This window comes from Trematomus bernacchii, unplaced genomic scaffold (assembly GCF_902827165.1).
Source record: "Trematomus bernacchii unplaced genomic scaffold, fTreBer1.1, whole genome shotgun sequence".
NCBI classification, from domain to species: domain Eukaryota; kingdom Metazoa; phylum Chordata; class Actinopteri; order Perciformes; family Nototheniidae; genus Trematomus; species Trematomus bernacchii.
In genome coordinates this window covers 239,187-254,137 of record NW_022987680.1, presented here as the reverse complement: position 1 = coordinate 254,137, position 14,951 = coordinate 239,187, and the positions used below count along the sequence as shown (strand labels likewise).

Below are 14,951 nucleotides of genomic sequence, written 5' to 3'. Positions count from 1 at the left end.
TGCACAGCGGATCATCAGGACAGAGCTGCCATCCACCTGGACCCCCCGTGGTGCTGGAGAAGGACCCCTAACCCCAGCGGATCATCAGGACAGAGCTGCCATCCACCTGGACACCCCGTGGTGCTGGAGAAAGCAAAACGGCGATCAGGAACATCCTCCACCCAGACCTCTGCTTACTGCCGTCCTACAGACTTGTGTCTTAGTTTCAGAATTAGATTTTGTATGTGTCCTTTCTTTTAATAGATATGTAACGATTATAGCTTGAGTCTGTCTGATTCCCCAAACAACTGCTTCTATATACTTGCTGCACATATAATACAAATAAACAACTCCATAAACACACTTTTGCTGATATTTGTTTTACTGCTGATGATGTTAAATAACATGATTGATTTCCTCTGTCTCAATGATGAAAGTTATAATAATAGAAGACATGAAGCTGCAGAGAGAGGATGGATATATTCTTACCTCTACTTTGTGATAAGATGAAAATACTATATTAAATTGTAATTGTTAAACACATTGTTTATTTCATTTACTGAGGTTTTAACCATTATTGTCAACATGTGTACATAAGCAGTGGAATAATAGGATATCTCTAGGTCATTAAACTGTCTTCAGTTTAATTTTATTAATACAAAAAATAGGTCATAGAAAATGTTTAATTGTGTATTTCAGCAGAGCGGGGGGTCACGGTGCTGCTGGACCTGGAGGTGCTGACCTGGGGTCAGTGGGACATCATCTGGGCAGGTTTAGGGGAAGAAGGAGAATATAAACTGTTATGATCACAGCTATTAAGATTAGAACACTAATATTGTTAAGAATCAATCTATACAACATGCTTTTGTTCATTTAAAAAACATATTGTTTTATTAGTACAGAAAAATTAAGACTTATTTTAAATATGAAATAATATGATTAAATTACATCAGCTATATATAATTTACTTGTTAACTTATACATGTAAGAGGTTTATCTCTCATTCAGAACAATGCAAACCTTTGATCTCATTAGCTCAACTATAAACACCTGTGTAATTGAACACGATGTCATCAGTCCAACTGATAACAGTCAGTTCTAACTGTTCATTTCATTCTCTCTCTCTCTCTCTCTCTCTCTCTCTCTCTCTCTCTCTCTCTCTCTCTCTCTCTCTCTCTCTCTCTCTCTCTCTCTGCCACACACAGAGTCTCTCTCTCTCTCTCTCTCTGCCACACACACACACAGACACACACTCTCTCTCTCTCTCTCTCTCTCTCTCTCTCTCTCTCTCTCTCTCTCTCTCTCTCTCTCTCTCTCTCTCTCTCTCTCTCTCTCTCTCTCTCTCTCTCTCTCTCTCTCTCTCTCACACACAATGTTCCAAACGGCCCAAAACTTCACAGGTTTGGTAACGATGCAGCCATCAACGCATCTAAGCGTAGTATGGGGTGTAATCAAATGCCGTTGCCATGGCGACAGACCACTCGCCATGAAACACGATGTCGCTGTAAGTCCAATGGACACGGTCCAATCGTCCCCCAATCTTCACTTGTATATCACCGGTCCATGCCTCAACAGCTATACGCCAAATCTGAAATCTCACCATATGCCGTTTCCATGGAAACACATCCCTCGCCATAAAACATGATGTCCCTTTAACTCCTATGAACATTTTCAAAAAGTGCTAAAAATTCACATGTGTGCTAACAGTCCAGCCGTGAAGACATCTACGAGACAGTTTTGAGATTTCTTCAAATGCCGTTGCCATGGCAACACAATGCTCGCCATGAAACACGGTTTTCTCATAACTTCAGTGAAAATGCTTCAAACGGCCCAAAACTTCACAGGTTTGGTAACGATGCAGCCATCAACGCATCTAAGCGTATTATGGGGTGTCATCAAATGCCGTTGCCATGGCTACAGACTACTCGCCATGAAGCACGATGTCGCTGTAAGTCCAATGGAAACGGTCGGATCGTCCCCCAAACTTTGCTTGTATATCACCGGTCCAGCCCTCAACAGCTCTACGTCAATTATGGGGTTTCTTCAAATGCCGTTGCCATGGCAACACAATGCTCGCCATGAAACACGGTTTTCTCATAACTTCAGTGAAAATGTTCCAAACGGCCTAAAACTTCACAGGTTTGGTAACGATGCAGCCATCAACGCATCTAAGCGTATTATGGGGTGTCATCAAATGCCGTTGCCATGGCGACAGATCATTCGCCATCAAGTTAGTTCAAAAGTTTGCAGTTCAAATATTCTGCTGCTTTTCCAAGCCTTTTTACTTTATTTTCTTCACTCATCACACATTCAAGCCCCCAGTATTCATGTATCATTTCAATCTAAATTCTTCACTTTCTTCTTACACATTACATTTCAGCATAGCAGTTTAGCGTCAGCATAAGCATTCCCACTAGCAATTTCTTCAGGAATTGCATTCTCTAGTTTTATTTGATCTGCTCCTTTCCAGCATGGGTCATTGTATTTGTTAATTGCTAGTTTAATAGTATTTAATCTATTTATACCTTTAAAGGCCAACTGAATACCCTACTACACTTTAATTTGGCTTTTAAGTTATTCTTGTTTTTTTCAGTCCTGTGTATTTATTTTGGTTTGTGAACCAATTGATGTTACATACATTTAAGGTCCAATACAAATACAAATGTCTTCACTGGAAAAGAGCTGGCAACACTGGGCTGGGTTTTGAGGTGAATGGTTTTAAAAAAAACGAGGTTTCTCCAATGTTATCCAACCAAGCTTTAAGATGCATTCTGTTAGAGAACGAAAGTGTCAAAAAACAAGTAGAAATCTCATATTCTAATTTCATCAACTGGAACATTAGCCAAGTCATTAGACACATTTCAGGTTGATACGTTTTTATTTGATGTGCAGTTGTTTAAAGACAATGGACGTGTATGACAAGTCTTAAATATATAGCATCATTTCATTACTTAAAAAAGGAATTCTATGTACAAAATGAAAAATAAAATCACACCCCGAAAAATGAGGTGATCCTTGGAATTTACCACTCCACAATAAGAGTTAAGTCTGTATATGCTTTAATCTATAGCATATACATATACATATATATTGAATCTATCTCTGTCTCAGCAATCTCATATGGAAGTTAACAACACACACACACACACACACACACACACACACACACACACACACACACACACACACACACACACACACACACACACACACACACACACAATCAGGACATGTGTAGGAAACATTGTAACACAAAGCACAGGCAACAGAGAACACAGCCACTATAGTCAATAATGGATATGTCTTTGGTCATTCAGTTCTTCATCATTATTTAAAATGTCCATAGTTTACATCACTACTGATCCTCGTCTATATGACAAACCATCACCCTCTGTGGAGAGGACATCATAATTAAGTTAAGGAGTTTCAGTGAAAGCTCTCTGGCCACAGTCTAACAGCGTACTGTTGTAACACACCTCATGTGTAGACAAACTGATGTCATTGTGGCAGGGGGCTTAAAGTGCAAGCGAGTGTTTTGCTGAGTTGGGTAGAGGGGGGGCAGGAGCACACCCAGCTGACAGGCAGGTTGTGGATTTAGGGAGGGCTGGTGCAATGTCTTTCACCAGTGTGCCAGGCGAGGGGGGGTGGAGCCTCAGCGCCTGAAGGTGTGGATGTGGTTGTGGAGGCTGACTGACGGGCTGAAGGTGTGGATGTCGTTGTGGAGGCTGACTGCCGGGCTGGAGGGAGCGATGTACGGACCACAGCTGGTGGTGCAGCTGCAGCGCTGGATCCACATCACGTTCCTGTAGAAGCCCTCTACATCGGGGCAGTGGAAGCGCAGCCGCACGGTGCGGGACAGGGAGGGGGTGCAGCAGCGGCCATCGCTGCATGTCCCACAGCTGCGGGGCCGATACCGGTGTATCGTGGAGCATCCAGCGAAGGAGATTCTGACCGGCTCCTGGGTGCGGATAGTCCGTTGACACTTCTTCCCCTTCTGGATGAAAGAAACAGAGCCACCTTTAATGCGACATCATGAGATTTCTGTTGAATTATCCTGAAGGAACTATGTTCATTAGTTTGGTTATTCATTTTCCATACTATGTGAAAATGACCTCACCTAAAGTACGCTTGAGAAGACGCTTGCTCTTCTGATGTCATTATTATGTCAAGGTGTTGGAAGCAAAACAAAGACTGAAGGCAAAAGAGAACGCTACAGATACATATTGAAAATGTAATCTTTCTGTGTTGTTGGATGCAAGAATCCCAAAAATATGTCTCCAAATGCAATGCTATTGCATACTGCTGTTAAAAATGAATGACTATAGTTAAATGCGATAATAAGCAAGGACTCACCTAAAGAAAATATCATTTTGACTAACAGAAGGTGATATGTAGGTAGTCTGTGCAAGCAGCTAATGACAACTATTACTTTTGTTGTTGTTAGACAGCAAACTCGAGTGGCCGTTATGAGCAAAGAAGGAAGTCAGGGGTAGCTTTATAAACAGTGTTGGGAAGAGAATGGGATGGATGGATAGTTCAATCAAACACTTAGCTCAACATCCTTCCTGGGTTTTTCTTTAGCATACCTTGCTAGCCACAGAAAGCTGAGGCTCACATTGCCGGACCTGACACAGTCTGCTCTCCCTCACCAGCTGACAGTCCCGGTTGTCATTGGTCACTCGGCTCGAGATGCCCATCCCACATGTGGTGGAGCACTCGGTCCACTCTGTGGTTTGTGGGAAACAGCTGGATTGGGGTAACACCTCAGACATGGGAAAGGACACCATCTCTGTTGGAAAGCCAAATAGCAAAGGCAATGAGGTACAATCAAACAATAAACAAAACTGTCATCCGTTTGTTCATTATTCCCGGATTATATGATCCTTATGTGGTGCTATCTTTTGCCCCAAAAGCTGAGGTTTGTGTGAGAAGTCTTAAGTTTAATATCTCTCTGAAATCAGTTGGATTCAAAACCAGTTTTTCTTGGAATTTGATTAACCATGCAACTGTTTCATATTCTAGAAAATTGTGTGTTCAGGCAGTCTGACGTTTGGTCCCTCTCCTGCCTCCACGTGAAACATCTCCTTCAGACCAGGTCAGTGTTAGATGTGGGCATCAGGAGAAGCATTGCTGTGATGTTTACCTCTAAACGTTGCTCTCCCAGTGGCAGCTCGGTGCCAAGGCTGGAGCGGGGCCTGCAGCAGGGCACTGATGTGGTTGGGGGGCCGCTGGCTGTCTGGCAGGGAGGTGTGTGTCGGCTCGTCTGGCTCCTCATCGATGTGGTTGTTGTCGTCACACACCCACTCCTCACAGCAGCCGCTCTCCGGGCTGGCCAGCCGGGGTCGCGCACAGCGCCAGGTAGACAGCGGCACCTGGGGGGGGCAGAGGGGCATGCAGCCCACCACCCGGTCCATGCAGGTGCACTGGTGCTCGCAGCTGGGCTGGAAGTCCTCTCCATGCTGGTACACCCGGCCCCCGAACTCACAGGGCAAACCCTGGGCCTCCGCTGTCAAAACACACACACACACACACACACACACACACACACACACACACACACACACACACACACACGCAAAAACAGGAACAGGAAACACAGTTGAGAGGAGAGCCCTTTGACTTCATAGAATGACAAAGCATGTGTTTGTACATAAACTCATAAAAAAAAATGTTTTTCTGGTTTTGTCAGTGATTTTCTGTGGGACAATCGTCTCTGCTGTCTCTCATCTTCAGGTGAAACCTTTCAATGATTAGAATTGTTATAAATGTCAATACAAATGTTACTATTTCCTGTTTCAATTTGGCTCTAAATGTACTTCTCCTGTAGCACACAACCTCAGAAAACTCTGCTGAATGCGTAGGACCTCACACAAGTTCAAGGGACAGGAGTTATGGATGAGGGCGTGGCCTAAGTATAGGGGGCGGGGCAGAGAATGTATATTTACTCACTATAACATCTTCATCGGTACACAGTTAACAGCCATTTTTGGACTATAGCTTAACAATGTGCCCCCACTCACCTCGACACAGCCCCCTCTCCGGGTCTCCTCCGGCCCCCAGGTGGCAGCGCAGCCCCTTGATGTGATCGCAGGGTTGGGTGGCACTGCAGTCCTCATTGAACTGCCGAGCGCAGACCTTACAGCAGCCACAGCGGTCGCTCACCCAGCTGATGCCCGCCGGGCAGGGCTGGGGCGAGGGGGGGCAGGAGCAGTGAGCGGGACACCCACTGTCTGCCTGAGGAGCAGGTCAGAGGTCAGCATGTGAGACAAGGAGAGGGTGTGCTTCAAAATATATAAGAGGACAATTCATCCAATATAGATGATGGTGCCATGTGAACATGTATTTGAGTTCTGACAATAGAGTCAGAATTTAGCAAATAAAGCAGGAACTTAGAATTCATTTAAAAAAGATATTTGTCAAAACATATGTCTGATGTTTGATATAAGACATATATACATTTCTTATATCAATTAATATTCTTACATCAATTAATATTAAATATAATGACTAAACGATATCAAATTTCACACAGAGAAATGATTGAAGAGAATAGAGAAATCAGAGCCACATGGCAGATGCTCACCATCACTGCAGCGCTGCCCAGCACAAACAGGCTGGAGAGGATCTGCTGCAGGGTCACAGCGCTGAGCATCCTGAATACAGGGACAAAAAGGTAGAACCTTCCAAAGGTATAAAGAACTGTAGAAGTTAGAAGATGTTCAGGTCGACCGTCCAAAGTCCAGAGAGAAGGACGTTTGCTTTGTCAGCTCCAGGATGAAATGTATCCACAGTGTGTAGTCTGTGCACCAGAGGTACACCCGTCTGCTCGACAGTGTGCTGCTGTTGGCACAGGTCAGCTCAGCTCTACTCACAGAGCGCCTTCTCCAACTACTTATAGACACACATGCCCCCGCCCCCGCTGTGATATCACTGACTCTCCCCTTCAAGAAAGCTGGAGTGTCCAGAGGGAGGTGCTGCTGTTTGTTGGTATGAAGTCCTGACAGAGTATCCTCAGATCACGTTGTTATTGTGGACTGGCAAACTGTACGTCAGGCTTTGAGAACCTAGGACAGTAGTAATGGAAAGCAGCTTTCAGGTGGGGAATCCCACTCCGTGATGGTGGAGTGTTTACCAGAGGAAGTGGTGATGTTCCTGTGAACAAGTCTTCCACTCTGTCCTCCCTGCTGCTGCGGGACACCGTGCTCAGGACATCCTGTGTTCCCTCCATCTCTTTCCGAATGGGCTGCATTCCAGGAAACACAGGCCTGTCCTCAGGTTCCCATGATTGGTAGGAAAAACGGCATTCCCATTGTCATCCCAGGAGCCCGTAAAAAGTGTTTTGTTGGAGAGCAGGAAGGTCTGCACATTAAGCGTTGGCTTGTGCTGTTGTGAAACATGGGAGATGTAATTTGGCACATTTGATAAGGCTGCTGAAGGTCTCCCTGAAAAACATGGTGCATCCTTCACAGTCTGTAGACAATACACAGATCTTTCGAAACAAAAGTAACTTATACATGTATATATCATAGTTACAAAATATCATGAATATGATGCAGAATATGAATATGATAACTCATAGCATAATTACAGAAGAAGTAGCAGGTCCTGTCTGTGGGACCTTTGATCAGGAAACACTGTAGTACAACATGGTTCCAAGTTGTCAAGGGAATATGAATGCTCAAACTCCCAACAGTTCAATTATATAGAAATATATAAGATATGCTATATGCAATAGCTGAAGAGCTGCATCAATGCATTGGGCTGTAGCAGTGCCCCCCCCCCCCCCCCCCCCCCCCCCCCCCCCCCCCCCCTGCAGTGATTTAACTGACACACCCTTCGAGGACTCGGCCACCTCAGTGTAGCCAGCTGAGTGCAGGAAATAGAAAAGAAGCTGCTGTGAAGTTTCTCTTTCAATCTGCAGACACTACTTTTGAAACCCATCGCTGAACACAACATTGACATATTCACACTTTTGAGATTCATTTGGAAAACTTCTTATGGCTGCTTACAGGCATTGATCTGGCCATCTGATTCAGGTCCATTACTCACTGAGCCTTTAGCTCTGTATTTGGTGTACATTTATCCTTATTAGCCATTTACTTCCCTTTGGAAATAAACGGCTAATAAGGATAAATGTACCCCTACGTTCTCTAACAAGTCTGTTTGCTGTCTTGTATAAAATAGCTGCTGAAATACTCCAGAGAGCTAGGAAGGGAACCTAGTTGTAAAATAGTTGTAAAATAGTTATATGTGTTCATCACACTTTATGATTTGATTTGTAGAATATTGTTTATAATATGTTTTAGGTGCTATAAAGTGTTGGAGTAATGCAGGTCCATATAGAGGAACCATATTTAATCACGGTGGATGAATGGGTCGGACGGCAGACTGCTGTTCAGGTCCCGTATGAAACCAAAAGGCAACGTTGACCTATTTTAACTCATTTAACATGAGCGTATGCATTAGTTTACCAACAAACCTATAACATACTGAAGTATGTTACTTAAGTTTAGTAACAAACCTATTTTAACCTTATCTTGGTTTGGATTCACCAAGTGTCTAAAACTGGGAGAAAATATATATATTTTATATATATATCCCTTATCCTCTCCTTTAGAATGCAGCTTTAAAGGGCCCATGTCATGGCCATTTCCACTGATCATAATTACATTGTTGAGGTATACTAAAATAGATTTATACTGTGCAATTTTCCAAACTCACATTGGTTTCGCATACAGCATCTCTGTCAAGCATGTGTATTCAGCAGTATTCACTTTCTCCACTAAACGACTCGTTGGAGCTCTTGCCCCCCCCTCCCTGTGAGCCTAGTGTGCTCCGATTGGTCAGCTCGGCCACTCGTTCTGATTAGTCAACCACCAGAGAGGCTGCGCCCATGTCAGTGCTTTTCCCGGCTGCTCTCAGCGTAACATCAGTCTTATCATGGCGTCGGTACAGCGGTATATTTTATATACATATATATTTTTAACTGTTGTTATAGAAGAGTGTGACGGCCCCAGGGCCTTTGTCTTACGATGGGGTGGAGCTGAAGAAGCTAATCAGCACGATCACGGACACCTCCGGACACTACGGCCCCAGTCTCTCTCCAAAGCGGCTGCAGGAAGACTAACTCTGCGATCCTCTCAACCACCTATCTTTGCATTTACCACAATAAATGTGCCGTGGTTTTGTAAACTCGTGTATGTCTCCTTGTCTTTCCGTTGTGGCCTACGAGCTACTCTCATAACAAAGAGTAAGTTATTTTTACCCGTTATAAACTACTACTGTTTGATGAGAAATCAAATCATGGTTTGCTATATATGAATTCAGGGAAGAAAGGATAGGCCTACTAAGTATTTCCATTAAACTTTATTTTTAGAAATGTACAAAATGAACATAAATATACATATATACACGGTATATCATCCATTCCTCCTCCTCTTGCCTGCGCACAGCCGGTGCGGTGCGGTGCCTTTTAGCACGAGGCCTCAGTAGTAGTAGAATCCCTTCCCCGTCATGGATTGTCCGCCAGGATCTGGCTGGACGAAATCAAATGCAAATCACAAAATATTAGAGAAACTTAGTTGTTTTAGATTCGTTAGTAGTAGTTGTGTAATGAACAGCTTGCCTGCTAATATGCTAACCTAGCTTTGTTTACCTTGGTAGCTAACACGATATGAACGTTAGCTTGGAGGAAAGGCAACTATAATGCAGTGTAATAAAACTACTATGAACAAAAGCTAGTGGTTCATATTAGGCTAGCAATAACGTGTTTATAATTGCAATCGTATACGGGTATTCTGCTACCATACAATGTAACTTGCATGAATACATTGTTTTGCGCTAGCATACAGCTAGCCTCGTTAGCTACATGCAGTATATGTACGGTCACAATGTACGGTAAACCGGAGTATACTGTATGAGTATTCCGTGTGTGTGACTGCAGACATTCTCCTGCCATGACAAACATGTAAGGCCATCTGCTGACATTGTAGTTGATATATTTAAACGCTAGCAACGTAGCATCACAAAAATGTTTTTCTGACCAAAACTAGCTCAAGCTCCGTGTGTTAGATCGCTACGCCAGCTATAATGTAATTACGTTTCGCGACTGACCGGCAAATCACCCGCAGTATACTGTCAATAGGTATTTTGTGTGTGAATGCAGACATTCTCCTGCTATGAGATACATGTATGCAAGGCCATCTGCTGATATTAGAGTTGATATATGGAAACTCTAGCAACTTAGTTAGCACAGTTAGCACTGTGTCAATGGCTTAGCAGTCCAACACAGTTTACACATTTAAACAGTCTTGTTTGATAAATACACAAATAACAATGCAAACTTACAGGTTGTATACCCAGATCTTCCCCTGCTCCAAACGGTCCAAACAAGCTGTGCATATCCGGCCTCAAACTGGGCAATGTTTTTGGAAGCTTTCGTCTGTGAAATGCCGGTTCTTCGAACCTCTGGAGGAGGAACACGCCGCTGCTGGTGTGGCCATAGCTCTTCGGGATTGGTCCATTTCGTTCCGGGTACCGCATGACATCAGGCGGTACCCGGAACTAAATGGAAGACTCAAATGGGCAGTGACGTATCTCCAACAAGGCGTTTTGGGGAGGTATTTTCTGTGTTAGAGTTTTACTCGCTACAGGGTGTACTTTGAGGGTTTTGACTCTGCACACCGTTTACATGCATAAAAACCTTCATAACACACAAGGGGACGGGTAATAACCGGAAAAGCATGACATGGGAGCTTTAAAAGAAAGTCATTTTTAGGAGCGACTTTCACACTTTTAGCCGTTAAAAAGTCATATTTAAACATAAGAAAACACTAGCCTTAGTCCCCCCACAGCCCAACTGGAAAACCTCTTCAAACACTGAGACTGAAGTTGAAAGTCGCTGCACACAGCTCACTTCCTGAGAGCAGGTGTTGTTGTGATGCTACTGTGTGCAGAGAGAGCACACCATCCAACCACATCAGCCACCCAGACCCCGACCGCAAGCTGGAACCACCGGGATGGTGGGGGGGGGGGGGGGGAAGCACCTTGTTGGGCAGCAGTCTGGATTCTTAGGATTCCTGGCCCACAAAGGCAGGATGTGTGCACTGGCCACGCTGCGTCGGAGACTAATGGAGAAGCGGGAGGGGGGGTGGAGAAGGGGTGGTAGGGGTGGTGGGGGTGCCAGTTTGGCAGCCTCCAGCCTGGCCGTGTGCCAACCATTGTTTGTCCGCCAGGCAAACATTTCCAAAACACACGGAGGTCAGGAGTCAGCGGCAATTCATCAGGCTGAGCCCCCCGTCTGTTTTCTCAGCCCGACATCTGAAACCATCAACAGCCTGAACATTCACTGCTTCTATCTAACAAGTTGTTTCTATGCAGACCAAACATCTAGACTCATCTTCAATCTGCTTTCACTTTGTTACCCCAGACATGACAAGACCCCTCTCACTGAGGTCTTCTTGAAATGTTGTGACAGAATCCTGCTGAACATTTGAGTCACTCTTTCAGCCCTCAGGTTAACACAAAGTGTGTGCAGCATGCGGGGGGGGGGGGGGGGGGGGGGGGGGGGGGGGGGGGCTGTCTCTGTGACACAGGGTTAGCAGTTCCACACTAGCAAAGACATGCTTTCAGCCGCTTGGATTCGCCTGTTTAATTTTGAATTTAAATGTTTAAGGAAGTTTCTTTTAACGACTCATATGCCTTTCTAATTTAATCACTGATATGTTTTTGAGCGTATTGAACACCAACAATAGGCTATGTTCAGTGAAAGTTAACACTTGTTCATGCCATTGCTGTGTTTAAATGCACAGGAAAAGTCTTACAATCCTAACTTCAAGTCAGCTAATGCAATTACACCAAACACCGACATATCTTTGACTATAATATAAGATACACAACAATATACGCTACTACCACCTACAGTAGCTTAGCACTTTTTACTTTTGTTGTTATTTAGTTTTACTTGCTTGTAAAGCGCTTTGAGCACCAGGAAAAGCGCTATATAAATGTCATGTATTATTATTATTATTATTAAAGCTAATTTGCAGAAGGCTCAGAGTGCATCACCTTTAGCTCCTTCACTGCTGAGATGCTAAGAATGACATCATCATCAGTCCAACACTTGTGTTATTTCCAGGTGAGAGGAACACTGCGCTCTCTACGGCTTCAGACTTTTACTCTGGTTATCCTAACGTTTCTGATCCACAGACACAACGCTGCAGTCTTTTTATGACTTCATCAGGCCCAGCCTTGTCGGCTGTAAATCGCAGATACAAGAAGAGTATCAACAAGGTAAATTAACATGTATGCTCAGTGTGGAATCAGCTGTGTATTAGCAGTGTGTGTGAAAGCTGTCATGACATGGCCTCCACAGTTTACGTCTCTGCCAAATTCCTCATGCTAGTGACTTAAAGAGCACCTGGGACACTGCAGTCATCACTCATCCCACTTATCCTCCACGGTTTCCCTTCCCTGCAAACACACTGTCCATACTGTACACACTCACCACCAGCTGAGTATTAGAATTCATGGATGAGTGTGAGCAGATTATATCATGAGTGTGATGCATTTGGATGACCATGACAGGCTGGCTTAGCAGATAGAAAGCTTCCTTTATGTTATCAGTAATCACTTTCCTGCACAAAGGAACTAATTTCTCTACAGTTTCACACTCCATTAAGACATTCAATTCCACTCTTGTTAGCATGCATGTCGTTGTTTCATTCTTTCTGAGAGGATAAAGGATTTGATTTCCATATTCTAAATAAATCCACTACACCACATTGAAACCTCCGTGATCTTTAAGGGCCCATGTCATGCTTTTCTGGTTATTACCCGTCCCCTTGTGTGTTATAGCTTTTTCTGCATGTAAACGGTCTGCAGAGTCAAAAACCCTTAAAGTACACCCTGTAGGGAGTAAAACTCTAACACAGAAAATACCTGTCTATGCTGCCCCAGAACTGGGGTTACGTATTGTAACCCAGCTTCTATGAGTATAGGCGCAGCCCTCTAAGGCTATCGCTATTGGGTAATCCCACTGCGCATGCGCAGCAGTGACAGACTTAATCCACGCCCACCTATGACGTGGGCCCCACCTACGGTCTCACTTCCGTATAAATAGGAAGTATGCCCGTCAATCTGCTCCCACACAAACAGCTTTTCTTCAGCTATTCGCGGAGCCAGTGGGGCCCGAACCTTAGAGGGCTGCGCCTATACTCATAGAAGCTGGGTTACAATACGTAACCCCAGTTCTATTTCGTATAAGGCTTCGCCCTCTAAGGCTATCGCTATTGGGTTAAGGGCGAAGCAGGATGTAGTCCACGCCCCACTGGTCCGTCCGTTACCAGAAGTACAAAAACACATCTACTCAATTAATAACCCATGCGTAAAGGAGCATCACAGTCCCTGGAAATATAGCATTTAAAAAGTAGAGATACAAAATCCCACTTGTTAAAACGATAAAAGAGGGGAAAAAGGGGCAGCTCTCTCAGTGCCGACAGGTAGGAGAGAGGGCACACCGTTCAGTCTCTGACATTACTCAATCTGACAGGACACTGAGTACTGAATGAGTAAGAGAGGAATGGGAGACATCCCTCAAATAAAAACGAATAAAAGAACAGGGGGAAGACCAAGACGCTGCAGTGCAAATGTCTTCCACTGTCATTCCTCCGTGCAAAGCCGTAGAGGTTGAAATTCCTCTGATGCTGTGCGCTTTGATGTTTTCCGGGGGATCCTCCCCAGAGGAGACATATGCCTGTGACACAGCCTCACACAACCAGTGTGACAGGCGCTGTGCAGACAGAGGCTGCCCTATTGAGTGCTCTCTGTGATGCACAAACAGGCGCTGGGACCTACGCAACGTGGCTGTGCGTGCAATATAGCATGACAGCGCACGTACGGGACAGAGGAGATGAGATGTGGCTTCTTCCTCCGATGAGTGAGGAGGAGGGAAGAAACCATCCAAAGTTATCACTCTTGATCTAAAAGAGCTTGTGATAACCTTTGGCATAAAAGCCGGGTTAGGGCGCAAAACAGCTGAGCTGCCATCTCCTTGGATCTGGAGGCATGACGGAGCCACAGAGAGAGCAGACAAATCACTCACCCTTTTAGCTGATGTTAATGCCAAGAGCAGAGCTACTTTGGCTGACAAGAACTTCAGGGGGACCTGATATAAAGGTTCGAATGGAGCTTTACTCAGTGCGCGTAACACCAACGCCAAATCCCATTGAGGCGCCAAAGCGCGTGACACCGGTCTGAGTCTCTGTACTCCCCGTAGAAAGCGTGTTGTCAGAGGATTTTCCTCGCGCCACGGAATTTCCCACGGCCTCCCTGACAGCATCCGCTGTAGGCATGGAAACCAGGACGCTCCCGTGCGTTCCGGTGCTATTAAAATCGCTGTCAGTCTCTCCTCCTGCACTCGGTCCAGGAACCGAGGGATCAGAGGGACTGGTGGGAAAGCGTATAACAACACCTTTGGCCACGGCCTGTGTGCGAACGCGTCCACGCCCAGGGGGGGGTGGTCCTGCGTTCTCAGGGAGAACCAGAGGGCACACTGCGCGTTCTCGCGTGCAGCGAACAGATCCACCTCCGCTCTCCCGAACCTGCTCCATATACCTGGGAGACCAATTCGGGGTGGAGGCTCCAGTCCCCTTGGCGAGGACCTCCTCTGGACATGAGGTCCGCCCCTCTGTTCAACACGCCGGGAATATACACCGCTCTGATAGAGAGTACGTGTGTTTGCGCCCAGCACAGCAGCCGCCTGGCTGTGCTCAGCAGCTACGCTGATCGTACGCCTCCCTGGCAATTTATGTATGCCGCCGCTGCTCTGTTGTCTGTCCGAATCAACACATGTTGATTGAACAGCAACGGGGCGAAGTGCTGGATTACTCTCCATACGGAGATTAACTCCAGCACGTTTATATGGAGAGATATGTGAGCCGGCCACTGTCCCACCACTGCCTGCGACATGCACG

General features: G+C 45.2%; 1 protein-coding gene across 1 annotated transcript; it reads right to left on the bottom strand.

Moving 5' to 3' along the window:
- Positions 1-2,838: 2,838 nt before the first annotated feature.
- ccn1l2 (cellular communication network factor 1, like 2) lies at positions 2,839-6,903 on the bottom strand. The gene is made up of 5 exons (XM_034136291.1): positions 6,563-6,903; positions 6,000-6,213; positions 5,123-5,485; positions 4,566-4,768; positions 2,839-3,973 (listed from the first exon to the last, which is right to left on the bottom strand). Exons 1-5 carry the CDS (start codon positions 6,629-6,631, stop codon positions 3,632-3,634), a joined length of 1,191 nt encoding a protein of 396 aa, XP_033992182.1. The 5' UTR covers positions 6,632-6,903; the 3' UTR covers positions 2,839-3,631.
- Between the last annotated feature and the right edge of the window lie 8,048 nt (positions 6,904-14,951).

What these genes read in the sequence shown, in the direction of transcription:
- ccn1l2 (XM_034136291.1), bottom strand. Translation starts at nt 6,631, where the DNA reads ATGCTCAGCGCTGTGACCCTGCAGCAGATCCTCTCCAGCCTGTTTGTG. An exon ending in TGGGCAGCGCTGCAGTGATG is followed by an intron (nt 6,214 to 6,562) that starts GTGAGCATCTGC and finishes CCTGCTCCTCAG; the next exon opens with GCAGACAGTGGGTGTCCCGC. An exon ending in AGCTTTCTGTGGCTAGCAAG is followed by an intron (nt 3,974 to 4,565) that starts GTATGCTAAAGA and finishes TCTTTCATCCAG; the next exon opens with AAGGGGAAGAAGTGTCAACG.